General features: G+C 44.1%; 1 protein-coding gene across 3 annotated transcripts in view; it reads left to right on the top strand.

Moving 5' to 3' along the window:
- Positions 1-5,633: 5,633 nt before the first annotated feature.
- The window catches only part of TRIM29 (tripartite motif containing 29), a 47,536-nt gene continuing 36,256 nt past the window's right edge, over positions 5,634-16,913 (top strand). For all 3 annotated transcript variants that reach the window (XM_081889881.1, XM_081889880.1, XM_081889879.1), the window contains exon 1: positions 5,634-6,702. In XM_081889881.1, coding sequence (XP_081746007.1) covers positions 5,860-6,702 — 843 coding nt within the window. In that variant the 5' untranslated portion in view covers positions 5,634-5,859. The remainder of the gene's footprint in view (positions 6,703-16,913) is intronic.

Here is a 16,913-nt window from a genome sequence, read left to right as displayed (position 1 = left end):
ACAAAAATGTTTTTAACAGGTAATGAAAGGAGTACATGGAAAGCGCCTATGTGATACCATTATATGGAGGGTAAAGTGTGAATAAAAATGGAAATATCAGTGAAAATAACATACAGAAATGCATTATATGAGGGGAAATCAAGTGGCCAAAAATGCAAAATTTCATACAGACCTGCACATATTAGGAAAAATTTGCACTGAAATGCACTGAGTTTTCACGAGAACTTGTAAAAAGAAGAAGCTACAGACTGAAGTGGAAATGTGGAGAAATGAACTTAACCATTGGGAAAACGAGACCCTGAAGGAAGTAGAAATGGACAAAGTCATCATACACCCATAGCATCAGGTAACTTTCATTTGGGTTAATAGCCATGGCGAATGGAACATCTGCGGAAGTGCTTGTGGGGGAAATGAAGAGGATGCGATTGCTTCCACAGCCTAAGATGCGCTGATTCCAGCACTCCGTCACCACCACTCACTTTCCCCCACTCCACCCTACACTGTCTAGACACGCCTTGAGTAGAATGAGATGACAGAAGGATTATAATGACAGTGGCTGGCTGACTCATGAGTCATGGGCCACTATTGACAAACTTTGGCTCTCTGCACGCATGTGCAAACAACTAAAAATTAAATAAATGCAAGAAGTGGGCCTGAGCAATTGTAGAAGGACACAGAAATTCCTTCGTGTCCCTACCCCTCACACTGACCTAGATAGTTTGCGTATCTTGATTATGCTAGAGAAGGAAGAAGAAGACATGCATAGGATTCTAACCCTGACCCAGAATGCTCATGATAATTGAAGAAAAAAACCAGACAGATCAATGGGTGATATGTTGAATTTTTGTGAGGTTCAATGTGGAGAGTAATATTTCAGGTGGTTTAAGAAGTCCCTGTGGGATGTGGGTGGCGCTGTGGGTTAAACCACAGAGCCTAGGACTTGCTGAGCAGAATATCGGCGGTTTGAATCCCCACGATGGGGTGAGCTCCCGTTCTTCGGTCCCTGCTCCTGCCAACCTAGCAGTTCGAAAGCACGTCAAGGTGCAAGTAGATAAATAGGCAGGAAGGTAAACGGCATTTCCGTGTGCTGCTCTGGTTCACCAGAAGTGGCTTAGTCATGCTGGCCACTTGACCCAGAAGCTATACACCGGCTCCCTCGGCCAATAAAGTGAGATGAACACCGCCACCCCAGGGTCGGCCATGACTGGACCTAATGGTCAGGGGTCCCTTTACCTTTAAGGAGTCCCTACAGTGACCACCCCCCAATACTGGTCTCTCTCATTTACATTCCTCCCTCCCCTACATCCTTAACGTGCTGCTACTTCAGCACCAATTATAGAGATTCTTCATGGTGTTATTCTAGCCAATCAGGGATCACGTTGTGAACATGATGATGTCAGGTGCCATGTAGCCAATCAGCTAGCCATTCTGACTTGCCTTTGTGATCTGGGCCAGTGTATCCCTCCATTTGCCTTGCTCCTAGGCAACATTCTTAATCTTTTCCATTGGCTAGCAAGATGAAGCCTTCAAGAGCTGGAGATTCTGCAAGATGTTTGCTTTGGAGGGACCAACTTCATATCAAAGTGTAGCACCATCTGGCCAGCTGCCAGCTTTCCTAATTCAAAAGGAGCAAAAGAGGACAACCAAAATGATTGAGGGGTTACCTCGACGAAATACATTTCTTTTTTTTAAAAAAATGCCTAAGGAGAAATAGAACTGAGCTTTACATTTATAATGCATGGTGTGGAAGAAAGTGGAATAAGGGACATTTTTCTCATAATCCTTAACGCTGGGGATCATCCAATAAAATTATTTGGCTTCAGAGTCAGAGTGGGTGAAAGAAAGACCTTTCTCACACCACATATCCTTATTTATGGAATATGCTGCCTCCAAGTGTGGTGATGCATGATTGCTGGCTTAGATGGTAAAAAGAAGAATAAGACAAAAGCATGGGACTATCTATAGTAATTGAGGTCATGGAAGCTATATAGAATGTCCAGATTGTGAGGCAATATGCCTCTAAATGCCCATTACTGGGGAGCAACAATTGATGACAATGCTCCATTACAGTAGATGGAGCTCTGCCCCACCAATCTCAGTCTGCCTTCAGACAGCCCCCCATATGCCTGCCTTCTTTCTTACAGCCAGTCCAGGAGGTGGCATTGCCTGCCAACTTCTTCCTTCTTAGTCTCAGTGTTGCCCTTTAGATTTCTGCAAAGGGATTGACAGGGGACAGAACTAGAATGAGTTGCCTCTGCCTGCCATTTGTTCTGGCGCCACCTACTGTTGGGCTCCCTGCCTTCTGCCCTACCAGTGCCTATGGACATCAGTCACTGCTGGATATTGACATCAAGCTTGCAATCTTTTTAGAGGCATCTGACTGGCTAGTCTTGGAACAGGATGCTGTCCTTGCTGGACCATAGGTATGATCCTGCAGAGCTTGTCTCAATGTTCTCTAAGCTGCATATTTTTGTATTAATGCCAATGATGCCTGGATAGCTCAGTTGGTTAGAGGTTGGTGCTGATAACACCAAGGTTGCAGGTTCGATCCCCGTATGGGACAGCTGCATATTCCTGCATTGCAGGGGGTTGGACTTGATGATCCTCAGGATCCCTTCCAACTCTACAATTCTATGATTCTGATTATAAACAAAACAGTAGTGTCAAAAGCTCCCTCGTGTGGGAACCAGTCCTGCAGTAGACTGCTCACCAGAAACTGTTATCTGGGGAGGTTTGGACAACAAAAATGGCATAACATTTCCCAGTCTGAGCACCAGAATTACAATTTCTTCACACACTTCTCCACACAGTGCACAGTTCATCTATGGAACTCACTCCCACAGGAGGCAGTAATAGCCAACAACTTGGAGGGGCTTTGAAATAGGATTGGACAAATTCACGGAGAAGACTATCAGTTGCTACTACCCATGATTCCTGTGCTCTGCCTCTGTGATCAAAGGCAGTAATGCTTCTGAATACCAGTTGCTGGAAATCATCAGAGGGGAAAGTGTTGAGTTTCCTGCAGGCAGATAATGGAGGCATATAATTTGGACAAGAAAATTGGCTTCCAGGTGGAAAAATCAAAATTAGAAACAGAACTGTTAGAACCTAAAACTAAGATTTTTTCAAAGATGTATAACTTGCTGTTGAAATGGAATACTCAGGATGAAATGGTGAAATCTGCTATGATTAAATGGGCACAAGATGTTGGACATAACATCATGTTTGCTGATTGGGAACAGTTATGGACCACAGGTATGAAGTTTACGGCATGTAATGCCTTAAGAGAGAATATTATGAAAATGATATACAGGTGGTACATGACCCCAGTCAAGCTTGCAAAAATTGATCATTTGCCCGATAATAAATGTTGGAAATGCAAAGAAAATGAAGGTACATTCTTTCACCTTTGGTGGACATGCCCAAGGATTAAGGCTTTCTGGGAAATGATCTACAATGAAATGAAAAAGGTATTTAAATATACCTTCCTGAAAAAACCAGAGGCCTTTCTCCTGGGCATGGTCGGCCAATTGGTGCCAAAGAAGGACAGAACTTTCTTTATGTATGCCACAATAGCAGCAAGAATACTTATTGCAAAGTACTGGAAGACACAAGACTTATCCACTCTGGAAGAATAGGTAGATGAAGGTGATGGACTATATGGGACTGGCAGAAATGACTTGCAGAATCCGAGACCAGGGAGAAGAGTCGGCGGAAGAAGATTGGAAGAAATTTAAAGACTATTTACAGAAATATTGTAAAATTAATGAATGTTAGAATGATGTTGGATAGAAATTAAGTGGTTTCCAGCTGTAATGCTTAAGAGAATATGAAAAAAAGGTTTAGAAATAGGTAAAAATTTAATGGTAAGGATTTGCTGAACTAACAATCTGAATTGGAATACAAAAAAGGGAGGTATGAGGAGGTCCGGGAAATAAGTTAAAGGAAAATAAGTAATGGAAATTCTGTGTGATTTTAATTATTTTTATTTTTGTGTTTTTGTTGTTTTTTTCTTTTTCTTTTTCATTGTATTATTATTGAAAATCTTAATAAATATTCTATTAAAAAAAACAGAGTTTCCTGCAGGCATCTGGGTGGCCACTGTGAGAACAGAATTCTAGACCAGTTGGGCTCCATTTGGCTTGACCCAGGAGGAGCTGTTTATGTTCTTACGTCCTTACCAGCCACGTTGAATGGAACATTTGTGGAAGTGCTTCCTTTATTCTTTTGCAGAGTTCAATGGCTGGCTACCTGAAGTTCATTCTCTCCTACTTGAAGTGTTAAATCCAGAACAAAAGCAGGCAAGCAAGCAAGCAAGCCTTGCATACTTGCCTCAGTACATCTGAGAACACAGATCTCCACCCTAGAACATTCCTTAATCGACTCAAGTTCCCCAAAGGCTATTGTCTTAAGAGATCACCTCAACCCAAGAAGCAGAGAGTGAAGGAAGGTGGCGGCAGCAGGGGAAGGAGGGATTAAGCCCAGCATATATAGTCATAAACAGCCCATGTAATTTGTTTTGTTTTGTTTAATGACCTGCATTTTTAAACAATTAAAGCACATGTCCCGTGCTTCTGTAAAGGAGCAGGCAAGGCCTATTGTGAACCACTAATGAAATCCTAATGCGGAAAATTATAAACACAGACGCGTACAATGCCCACATTTATTGAAATGCTCTGGTAGCTATTAAAAGCTTTGAACTAACTGGGTGCACAGATAATTGGAGGGCCATCGAGAGAGGAAAAGACCTGACGTGTGTTGGGATATGTGTGTGTCCACAGAGAATCAGAATAAATAACCAGGAGGGCAGGAATATAGGAAGCTGCCTTATAGTGAGTCTGACCATTAGTCCATCTAGCTTAGTATTGCACACACTGTCAGGTAGCAGCTCTCCAGGGTTTCCGGCAGGGGTCTCTCCCAGTCCTACTGAGACATGCCAGGGATTGAATCTGGGACCCCCTGCATGCAAAGCAGATGCTATAGCACTGAGCTATGGGCCTTCCCCACATGAATACTCATAAGTGAATGAAGACATTTCTGCCAATCTCCACTCCCTCTCATTCTCTCACCATTTGTCAAGAGAGTAAGCGTGCAGAATGTTGTACTTTCAGCCTCCTTTAGATAAACTATTAAAGTGTTGCAGTGCAGACATTCAAACAACAATGTCAGAAGCTGAGATTCTCAGCTTCAGACATTTTCTGCTTCTAGTTCTCATGGAAACTCTAATATCCTTAGTTCATTATCTGATTATGACTCTTTGCATCAATTCCAATGGCAAGCCTAGTTGCATGTACACACAAGCAGTCCACTTACCCCCCCCCTTTCTTGTACCTTACACTCTACATATAATCCTGCTCATGCAGCAGAGAAGGTCACTCCACTCCTGCTGTCAACAGAAGCAACTATTTTCGAAGTAGGTAGCAGAACTGGTTGCTGCTTCTTAATGAAAATTATTTTTGAAAGAAAAAAGTGACACATAAACAACCCTTCATTCCCAAACCTGGTTAGACAAGAATGTTCTTGGGTGTGGGCTGGCTTGTATAATTAACTATGCAGCTGGCTCTCTTGATGCCTTTTGTAACATATCTCTCTCTCTCTCTCTCTCTCTCTCTCTCTCTCTCTCTCTCTCTCTGGCTCTGCCCAGTGTAATTCAGGTATCTCACTTCTCCTCCCCATCTTTCAGGTGTGGCATTTAGGTAAAGCTTTTGACGTATTGTTCTTCCATTCCTTGCCGGGACAGCAGCCAGTGAGGTTGCCGGCTTTTGTGAAAGGGTAAGGTAGTCCAAGACTTCTGCCATTTCCTGACAGTTGCAGCAGAGAGAGAAAAGAAAGTGTTGAGGCCAGGAGGAAAACTACGGGATGGAGGCAGCAAGAGCAAATGGGACCACAAGTAAGTCAGAAGATGTGAAGACCCCAGCCTCTCCACCAAGAGAGGCAGAAGAAGGGAAGAAACCGACTAGCCCAAGCAAAGGGGAGAAAGATGCCAACAAGAATAACACCAGCCCTGCCCTGGAGATAGAACAGCTCAAAAAATCGATATATTCTGGGGGCGACTGGAAGAGGCCAATCATCCAGTTTGTTGAATCCGATGAGAAGAGGTCAACCTATTTCAACATGGAGTCTGGGGAGGGCAAGAAGCCAGCGTTCCCCTCCATGCCACTAGGGGAGCCTCGGAGGTCCCAGATGTCCTTCCCAGAAAGAGGGGACCTGAGGAAGTCTATATACAACATGGAAACAAAGAAAACCTTCGCCAGCGAAGGGGATGTGAAGAAGCCACTGTATTCCAGTGGGCAGATTGCAGATCTGAGGAAACCCACTGTCTCCCTTGGGGAATCAGGAGACACCAAGAGATCCAACTTCAACCGGGTGAGCAGAGGGTCCAGTTCAAGGCCCCGGGTCCTCGAAGAGGTCCTCTGTGACTCCTGCATTGACAACAAGCAGAAGGCTGTGAAGTCCTGCCTTGTGTGCCAAGCCAGCTTTTGTGAGCTCCATCTGAAGCCTCACTTTGAAGGGGCTGCCTTCCGGGATCACCAGCTCCTTGACCCCATCAAGGACTTTGAAGCCAGGAAATGCCCTGTGCACGGCAAGACGATGGAGCTTTTCTGTCAGACGGACCAGGTCTGCATCTGTTACCTCTGCATGTTCCAGGAGCACAAGAACCACACCACGGTGACGGTAGAGATTGAGAAATCCGGCAAAGAGGTATTGTTCCTTTCCTACATATTATACTGGACCTTTACTCTTTCCATATCAGGAAGGGAGACATCTTGATTCAGTCTCAAGTACCCCATTTCCAACCCAGCAAACCTTCTTATGTCTAATGACATAAATGTGATACAGTGGGCCTGTCCGGCTGGTTCACACATGCATGCCTATCACTTGATATCCCAACATGTGATGATTTGCACCCTGCTATGTGTGCACTGATATAGGATATAGGAAGAGCTGCCTGACACTGAGTCAGATCATTTGGTCCATCTGGCTCAATATTGTCTGCATTGATTGACAGAAGCTCTTTCAGCCAGGGGTTTTATCCAGACCTACTTGCAGATGCCAGGGATTGAACCTGGAACCTTCTGCTTGCAAAGCAGATGCTCAAATACTGAGCTAAAACCTTTTGCCTTAGAAGTATTTTGAGGCAAAATGTTATGAAACTCTCTGGTGTTGGCAGATTCACGTATTCCAGTTGCTGCTTGATGCTGGAATTTGCAAACAAGGAGCATGCATGTGCAGACTAATTATTGATTGTCAAGATGAAGGACAACCTGGGTCTTCATACCTTTAAGGGGAGGCCCCAAGTGCCATCCTCAAAGAAGTTAGGCTATATAAAAAAGTTAGGCTCTGGGGACCGTTCTGACATTTGGAAGTCAGAAGCTGGGTTGTTGGTATAATCTGGATGTGTGCTCATGGCAGCTGTCAGGACATATGTCTGTGGGACCTGGGGTGTGTGTCAGGCATGGACGGTAGAGAGAGAGAATGGAAGACAGGATATACTGTGCTCGTGAACTGAATTGAGGGTCATTGTTGTAAGGGTGTTTCTGGCGCTGTAAAGTAGCTGAGTGACAATTACAGTGAACAGTTTACAAGGCATGGGTGATTGATGGGTTAAAGCTTGATGGGTTTCGTGCAGGAGAGGGAGAGTAAGAAAAAGAGAGACTGCTGGAAACTTCTATGGCTTAGCCCTCATATTTCTGGAAAGAATAGTTTTAGCAGGTACAACTTGTCATGACAGAGCGCTGCAGGGTGAATAAGGATGTACTCACCTGAGGGGGACTTACACCACATAGGAGGATTTTAACACCTTTCCGTTTCTGTAGAAGGGGGATTTTTACCTCAGAAAACACCTGGAAGGAAGGGGGTAATATAGATAAACCCAAATATTTTGGACTTTTTATTCCCTGAATGATATAAGAGGATGAAGACCCTGGCTAGACGTTTCCAGTGTCCACCCCTCAAGATTCTGCCCCCCAAATACTTAACATCAACCTGTCTTCTCTTTTTCTCTGTCTCCCTACTTTTCTTTGAGAGGTGTTTATTTTCTCAAAGGATTTTCTTTTCCTTTTCTTTCTCTTTTGGGTACAACACCCTCGACACTGAAGGTGCCCAGTGGCTTAAAAAGGTATAGTCATGTTTTATACAGGGAGCCTCACAAAATAGTTTTAAAGACATATGAATAATCATAACAAAAAAATTTCTCTCAGAAACAGCTGAGAAGACTTTTTTTTTTAATGAAAGAATTTTCAATTTATTTATTTATTACCTAATAAGAGGTGGAGAATTAGGGGAAGCTAATGGCTGTGGCACCCATTGAAAACTCTATCTGATGTGTTTTCTCAACTAAGCAACAGTTCATGAGGTAATAATTTCCTACATGTAACTGCTAAAGAATAGGCCATTGGAAATAAATAGATGGCATTATAAAAACAGCCAGGCCAGTCAAAATATTGGTCAGAGGCATCCTCAACAGGAAGTGTATAATTTTAGGATTCGCAGCAGCAACAAAAATCAATGTATTCTCACCTCTAAATCCTATCCAGCATTTCAGCCAGCAATGCACTCCTCTAGGCTTCTCCAATCTATCCACACCACTGTGTCTTCCATTTTTCCTTTTCCTACTGACACCCAACATTTCACGGCCAGCGAGTGTTGCTGAATTATCCTTGGAGTTTCTCCCAGAAGCAGGCTGACACCTCCATCTTGTTTCCCAGTGACCCCATTTTGAATACAATCCAGTTGTTGCTGATGATTCAATTTAAATCTTGTGCATCCTCCCGAAGGAGCCCACTGGCTCCCAGATTGGCACTTGTTCCCTGAGTTTGTTATTAGAGGGAATGATAATCCTAATGGAGGTCAAGCAAGTAGTCTATAAAGTTCAGTGTTGTCAACCCTGATAGGTAATGGCCCCATAAGAAAGCCTGGAAGGATACCTGGGAGCCCAGAGATTGGATACAGCAAAACAGATATGCACATAGGGATGGACTAATCTGTCAATATCACTTTCTCTTGGTTCCTCATTTGTTTTCCACTTTTAAGTTCAGTTGTTCACATTTCTGCAAAAGTTTGTGATTTTTTTTTTAAGCCCTCATGAAAATTCATCAGCATTTTCAGTGCTCACTTCTCTTAACACTCACTTTTGTATGCAATTTCCCCCAACATAATGCATTTGTATATGCTATTGTCACTAATGCATGCATTTTGCTGCATGCTTTTCCCCGATGTATGCATTTTTGTGCACATTATTAGAATGATGCACTGCAAAATTTGAGAAGTGTGAATTTCGATGGATGGCTGTGTTTCGGTTCTCGTTTAGTTTTGAAAAGGGAGGATTTGATAGATTCAGCCTTCAAGGTGAACTGAACTAAATTTCTCTCCATCCCCAAGAGCAGAGCATCACGTCTTATGGGACAAACTACTGAGAGGGTTAAAGAGATGACGAACATGTGGGACTAACTAGGGATCTGGGTAACTCTTAAACATGTGCTGATGTATCAGGGAAGGCACATAGCTCACTGCTTTGGACGCAGAAGCTCCTGGGCTCAATCCTGCCCATCGCCAAAGGTTCAGGTGGCAAGTGATGTGGAAAACCTCTGCACGAGACCCTGGAGAGCTGCTGCCAGTCAGAGTTATGCCCTGGGCCTGTTGTTGTTCAACATCTATTAAAATGGCTTGGATGAAGGAGTTGAGGGACTGTTCATCAAATCTGCAGATAACACCAAACTGGGAGAGGTAGCTAATGCTGCAGAAGACAGAATAGGATTCAAGATGAACTGAACAGATTGACAAAGCAAACAAAATGAATTTCAACTGGGATAAATGTCAGGTTCCACACTTAGGCAGGAATAACCACTTGCACAAATATAATATGGTAGACACCTAGCTTACCAGTATTATATGGGGAAAGGATCTAGAGGTCTTAGTAGACCACAAGCTTAACATGAGCCAACAGTGTGATGCAGCAGCAAAAAAGCTGTCCTACACTGCGTAAACAGAAGTATAGTGTCCCAGTCAAGGGAAGTAATAGTACCACACTATTCTGCCTTCTTCAGATCACACCTGGAGTGATCTGGAAGGTGTGCAGAGGAGGGTAACAAAGAGGATAAAGGGTCTGGAAACCAAGCCATATGAGGAACAGTTGAGGGAATTTGGTATGCTTAGCCTAGAAAAGAGGAGACTGAGAGATGTGATAGCCATCTTCAAATATCTGAAGGGCTGTCACATGGAGGGTGGAGTAAGCTTGTTTTCTCCTGCTCTGGAGCATAAGACCCAACTCAATGGCTTCAAGTTTCAAGAAAGGAGATTCCATCAAGAAGAACTTTCTGACAATAAGAGCTGCTCGGCAGTGGAACAGACTGCCTTGGAATGTGGTGGATTCTCTTTCATGGGAGGTTTTTAGGCAGAGGTTGGATGGTCACCTGTCATGGATGCTTTAGCTGAGATTCCTGCATAGCAGAGGGGCTGGACTAGATGACCCTCAGGACCCCTTCCAATTCGACAGTTATATGAGTGTCAATAAGACTGGGCTAAGTGGACAAATAATTTGACCTGGTGTAAGACAGCTTCCTATGTCCTTAGCTACAATTTTGTTTGCCTGTACACTGGGAAAAGTAACAAACCTTTTTTTATTATACCCCTGGGATAGTAACTTTCAAAAATAATATAAAATGGAGGTCATGAGCAAGAATTTCAGAAGATGACATTTCAATGAGTGTTCGTCATTTAGTAAGGGATTAGAAACTTGTTGTTTCTTTTCCCCATCTGCTGGCCTCCCTAGCTTCATTCCAAAGCCTTGCCTGTAGGCTGTGATTCACAAGGCATGTCAGGACTTGAGGGGAGCTGAAATTAACTGGAAATCTCCTGACCTGATTCTTGCTGCTCATGTAGATAAAAACTGGAACTTGGTTTTGAGCATTGCTCTCTCACTCTGGTCTGCATATGAGGCTGGGGTGAGAGAGGCTTGGTATGAAACCCTTTGGAAATGGGGACTCTGTCACCCTGCCAATGCCAAGGGAGTGTTAATGTCTTTTTGAGTCAAAGCCAAGAGCCCAAACACAGAAAAAATGGTTGACCCAATTTAAATCCAGCCAGGTGTAATGTTCTGAGAGTTACAAACTGGCTTTTTATAAAATAAAATTAAAAGAAGAGTTTGGATTTGATATCCCGCTTTATCACCACCCTAAGGAGTCTCAAAGCAGCTTTCCCTTCCTCCCCCACAACAAACACTCTGTGAGGTGAGTGAGGCTGAGAGACTTCAGAGAAGTGTGACTAGCCCAAGGTCACCCAGCAGCTACATGTGGAGAGGAGGGAATCGAACCCAATTCACCAGATTACAAGTCCACTGCTCTTAACCACAACACCACATCGAGGGCAGCCTCTTTTTTACTGCTTTTTTTATTCCATCCCCCCTTTATCAGCAGCTCAGGATGGTGTGTATGCCTCTCCCTCCAATTTATACTCACAACATCCCTGTGAGGTAGAACAGGCTGAGAGATAGTGACTGTCCCAAGACTGTTCCGTTAGTATCATGTGTGAGTGGGGATTTAACTTGGTTCACAGTGGTTCTAAGTGGGAGGTGGCTAAGCTTGCACTATCCAGAAATGGCTGGATTACGACTTCTATCAACCCTGTCCATTGGTCATGGTCACTGGGGCTGATGGGAACTGGAGTCCAACAACATCTGAAGGACCACAGGTTAGCCACGCCTGCAGTAAGTCACCGCAATGGCTTATGTGGGATATATGCAAAGCTGAAGAGCCGTTTATGAGTCTCATTTGCTTGCTAATCGCTATGCATTTATGCAGATTGCAAGTGCTGATGATGTAAAGTCCAAAGGATACCTGGGTATTTTTTTTAAAATTGCAACTTCTGCCCACCCGTTGTACCTCCATTTGAGGAAACTGTGTGGAAATGGTAGCCTCCCCTCCATTATGGAACTTGTAAAAGCAAAACAGCAAATGTCTCCTTGATGACTTGTCTTTATATCTAAGATCTGCGATAAACCCGCGAGAGTCAGAAATGTGGCAACACCCCTTCCTTTCTCTATTTTCAGCAGAGCATGCTCTAGCCTTTAGCAATCAGAGGCAAAAGCCTCTCAGAATTTACTGCTTTCCAAAGTTAAGCCCAATATGTGAGATTCCAGCAGGATTATATGATTTTTTTCCAGCTCTGTCTTTCTATTTGAATGTCAGAGCAGATGCTAAGACTGTGTGAGGTGTCATGTTACCAACTGTATTATTCTTAAAGCTCCTTGGATTCTGTTCCCTTTTCTTTCTCTTTCTTTCATTTTCTTGCCGAGGTTTTTTCTCCGTTTTTTTTTTTTACAAAACTTTCTGTCAAAGCTGCCAAGCCTTCAGGCTCACAGAGTTGAAGAAAGAGTGAAGGAAAAGTTTACAAAAATACCCTAAGTACAAAACAGGGTGGGGAAAAAGAAAGATTACTGAATAAAATTCTCTTTCACACACAAAGCATTGGAGCAAACATTCTCTGTTAGCAAAAGAGAGTTTTACAAACAGAATCTGGAAGTGCTTCCAGGGAGCTAGATACATTTTTTTATATTTATAAATATTTTTATTTCCAGTACTCTTTTTCTGAAGGTTATTTTTCTCCCTCCACCCACAAAAACCTGATAAAGCATAAGAAATATCTGACAACCACAGGTCTGGAAATAACAAAGAACTGTGGGTCCAGCCCTCATCTTGTGTCAAATCTCATCTGAGTGAGAAGGCTTTGATTTCCCCCTGCCTTTTAAAATTTATTTTCTTCCTCCTTGTTTCCTTTTGTGGGTTTAATGAAGCTCTTTAGAAGCACTGTCAGTGACTGGAACTGGGTGTTTCTAATTTAAACAAAGTGGTGTGCAGATGAAAATCTGTTCAAAGTACTTAGCCAGCCTTTGATACCTCCGTGCTCACTGGAGAAGGGGGCTTGGAGACTTCCCGTAGCTCTGAGAGAGGTTTGTGTTTTGTAACAAGTTTCCTCTCAGAGAACAAACAAGCCTTCCGAAGTATATGCATTGAATCCAGTTCTTTGTTATCCCTTATTGATGAAAGGACTGTTGCTATTAGGAGAGGTGCAAAAACACGACACGCAAATCTGGCTTCTCATAGGAAGATAAGAAGCTGCCCGTAGGGACCAGTGTAAAGAGAGACAGCCCCCCTTCTGACACACTGAATTTCTGCTGCTTACCTGAGCTGGGGCAAGGAAGGGAGGTGGCGAATTCAGGACTGGTGCTTCTGCAGGACAGTACAGTGGTACCTCGGGTTACATACGCTTCAGGTTACAGACTATGCTAACCCAGAAATAGTACCTCGGGTTAAGAACTTTGCTTCAGGATGAGAACAGAAATTGTGCTCTGGCAGTGCAGCGGCAGCAGGAGGCCCCATTAGCTAAAGTGTTGCTTCAGGTTAAGAACAGTTTCAGGTTAAGAACGGACCTCCAGGACTAATTAATTACTTAACTTGAGGTACCATTGTACTCAGAGTGGTTTTGCTGGTGCTTCCACAAAGCCCTAGAGCCCCACCCTGCCCAACCACCATCCAGGTAAGTTGTGGTGATGCTGGTGTCAGGAGCGCAGCTCTGTGGCTCTGCCACACCACACATTGGCCCATCTGGCTCAGTATTGTCTACACTGAATGGCAGAAGCTCTCCAGGGGTTCAGATAGGGTAATCTCCCAGCCCTACCTGGAAATGCCAGGGATTGAACTTCAGACCTCTGCCACTGAGCTATAGGCCTTCTGTATATGTCCCTGAGTTGGCTCCCAATGCAGAGGCTGTGATTTATGGATGGGGCTGAGTCCTGGCAGTTCTGAATTAGGCTGAATTAGAGGTGGGGTTTGTAAGACCAGATAACAGTGGAAAGAGAAGAATCTCTCTCACACGCTGGAATGGTGGTGTACCTGCCCCTCCTTTCTCCCAAGCTGACTGCTAGAAGATCTGACTGGCTTCAGTTTTGCAAAATGTCTGCCGCTGCTCTTGGTACCACAACCAAAGAAGGTGAGACCCAGTGGCCTGGGTTCACAGATAAGGCTAAAACATGGTTTGTTTAGTCACAGTGTGGCTTGTTTGAACACAAGAGCTCAGCCCACCAGACAAACCATGGTCTGATTTCTGGAAAAGCAGAAAAAAACCATGGTTTGTTGACTTACACTTGAAATGATAACATTCTCAAAATAAGTATAAAATCAGTAGTTTTAAAAACATGACTAGTTTGTGAACATTCCTGTGGCATCTGGTTAACCAGATGGAATGCTGAGTTGGAAAGACCCATTGCTCAGTTTTTCATGGAGGTATAAGGGACTTTGTATGTGCTTGGCAAATTTCATCTACTGTTACAACTGAGCTGGTGTGAAAGTCTAATGCTTGTGTCTATCATAAAGGGGACTTCTGCACTAGTGATAGGAGTGGTCTCTTTTATTCCGCTGCAAAATGTTAAACACGTAAGTTCTTCATTTGCCATAAAATAAGCCAAGAACTTGACTTATTCTGAGTTTTAAGCTTGTGATTTTCAAGATTATTTTTTTGGGGGGGGGGAATAAAAAATGTTGTTTTAGTCCACCCCAGTGTCCTAGTATTGTAAGTCTTTATTGGCACATTGATCTTATCAGTGTTGTAACATTACATGAGATCATTGTTGGAGAGCAAGATTGAAAGTTAAGAAAATTAAGAAACCAGAAACTAAAGAGTCAACCACTGGAGTTAATCAGACAGACTTAATCAGTAAGTTACTGGACATAGCTAGGTGTTGGGGAGTCTGTGATACAATAAAAGAAGTGACTTTCAGAATGACTGTGATGGGGTCAGCTGCATGGATCCCAAACAGAGGTCAAGGGCCGTTTGGGAATTGACACTTCAAAACTGTTATCAGGAGAGCAGCCTCACCTTGGGGGTACAGGACACACAAAGCTTTGTTCCCTAACAGCTCACTGTTAATCCACAGGATCTGGTGCCTGAGGCAGTTGCCTCCCTCTGCCTAATGGTAGGGCCACCCCCCCCCCGGGGTTGACTTGCCACATTGCACAATAGAAGCACATCATAATTCATTATACAAGAGTCACATTCAGCCATCCTTTGACGCTCATTCTCACCACTGTGGTTGGGTTTGGTCAGGGTTCTTGCAAATGAGTAGTGGGAGGAGATTTGGGTGAACACCCAGAACTTTCACTGAGGAATGACAAGAGGTTGCTTGAGTTTCCTCTTTCATCACCATATTGATTTGAGATCATCATTGCCTCATGGTGCACACAGATCAGATATATGTGTTTAGCATACTCAAACTCTGGCTTACTTTTCACCTTCCCATGCATGTCACATCCCAACTCACATGCGGGTAGCTAGCTTTATTCTTATTCTGTTATCCTACTAATGTCTACAACCAGTTCCTGAGGGTGGGGAGGTTGGCCATTTGCCAAAGTCTCAAGACTGAGAAAGAACCCACTGCCTGAACAGCATTTCCATTCTCACTTTGCATTTCAGAGGGAAGTCACATACAGCTGTCAGGTGGGAGCCAGGAGGGCAAGGTAGGAATCAGAGCCAGGAATTCAGAACCAGAGAACAAGCCAAGAGCCAGGGAGGACAACCACTGATCAAGCAATGGTCTGAATAGGAAGCCCTTTATAGCTCTTTCTGTTGAAGAGTCAATATTCAAAGTCCAGATGAGCAGAGACCATTCAGGACTTGGGAACCTTTTTCTGCTTAAGCCAGACTTCCCCAATGTGGTGTCCTTCATATATTGTTGAGCTATAACTCCAACTCTGGCTTTTGGCCTTACTGGCTGGTGCTAATGGCAGCTGTAGCTCAAAACATCTAGTCAACATCTGATTGGGAAAGGCTGGCTTAAGCAGTTACATCAACCTGCAGCTCAGGGGGTTTCTTGCAAGAGTCAGCCAGGCCAGGATGAGAGCCAGATTTCCTTAGGACTTTGATGGAGCCATGCAAACATGGCCCCCTGCACTGTACTGCTGCCCTATCAGTCTCCCCTCCAATGTTATTGCTGTTGTGTCAGGAGATGCCACTACCAATCCCTCATCTTCCCCTTCTGGATCTGGATTTCTCTCTCAGGCAGGCAGGCAGGCAGGCAGGCAGGCAGACAAGCTGCAGTGGTGCTTTGTAAAGCAAGCCAGGCTCCAATGCACAAATGCTGCTCATCACCTTACATTGCAATGCTCAACATCAAGGTTGAACCCTGAATTTTGGGTAATCTAAGGTAATGGCTGTCTACCATGCATTGAAGCCAAATGCTGGTTTAGCTCCCATTTCTGAGTGCTGTAGCCCAGCATAGGCAAACTCTGGCCCTCCAGATGTTTGGGACTACAATTCCTATCATCCATGACCACTGGTCCTATTAGCTAGGGATGAAGGGAATTGTAGTCCCAAACATCTGGAGGACCGGAGTTTGCCTATGCCTGCTGTAGCCAATTAGCAGTGCATCTGAATGAGGGGAGTGTTTTGTTCGGGAAGCAGTAGTGTGCAGTAGTGCCAACTGAGGTCTCTCAATGCAAGGGCAGGGGCAGCAGCAATGCTGAATAGGAGTCCTGGTAGGTGGGTGTCAGGGGTGGATATGGACCCTTCTGAGTTCCAGGTCCACCACCAACCATTACAAGTCCCAATGTTGATCCTGAACCATACCTAAAGCCATGGGGTTCCTGGTTCTAACCTGGCAGCTTCTGATATCGCACTCATGAAGCTCACAACCAACACAGGAGATGCTTCTGCTTACACGCCTTGCACCTTCCAGGTTAAGAAAACCTACTGAAGGTGCCTTACCCAGGGTATTCCATCCCACCCTCGTCTTCTAAGAGCCAGCAAGGGAAGTATCTATGCAAATGTCACAAAAAGGTGGAATGCACTCATTGAATGGTAACGGGATCATTGAAGCACATGTGCTGGCGATGTGGTTGGCCCTCACATTCCCAAGGTTTCTA

This window comes from Podarcis melisellensis (genome assembly GCF_964234715.1).
Source record: "Podarcis melisellensis genome assembly, chromosome: 15".
NCBI lineage: Eukaryota > Metazoa > Chordata > Lepidosauria > Squamata > Lacertidae > Podarcis > Podarcis melisellensis.
Note: the sequence above shows the minus strand (reverse complement) of the source record. Positions and strands in the feature narration are given on the sequence as shown.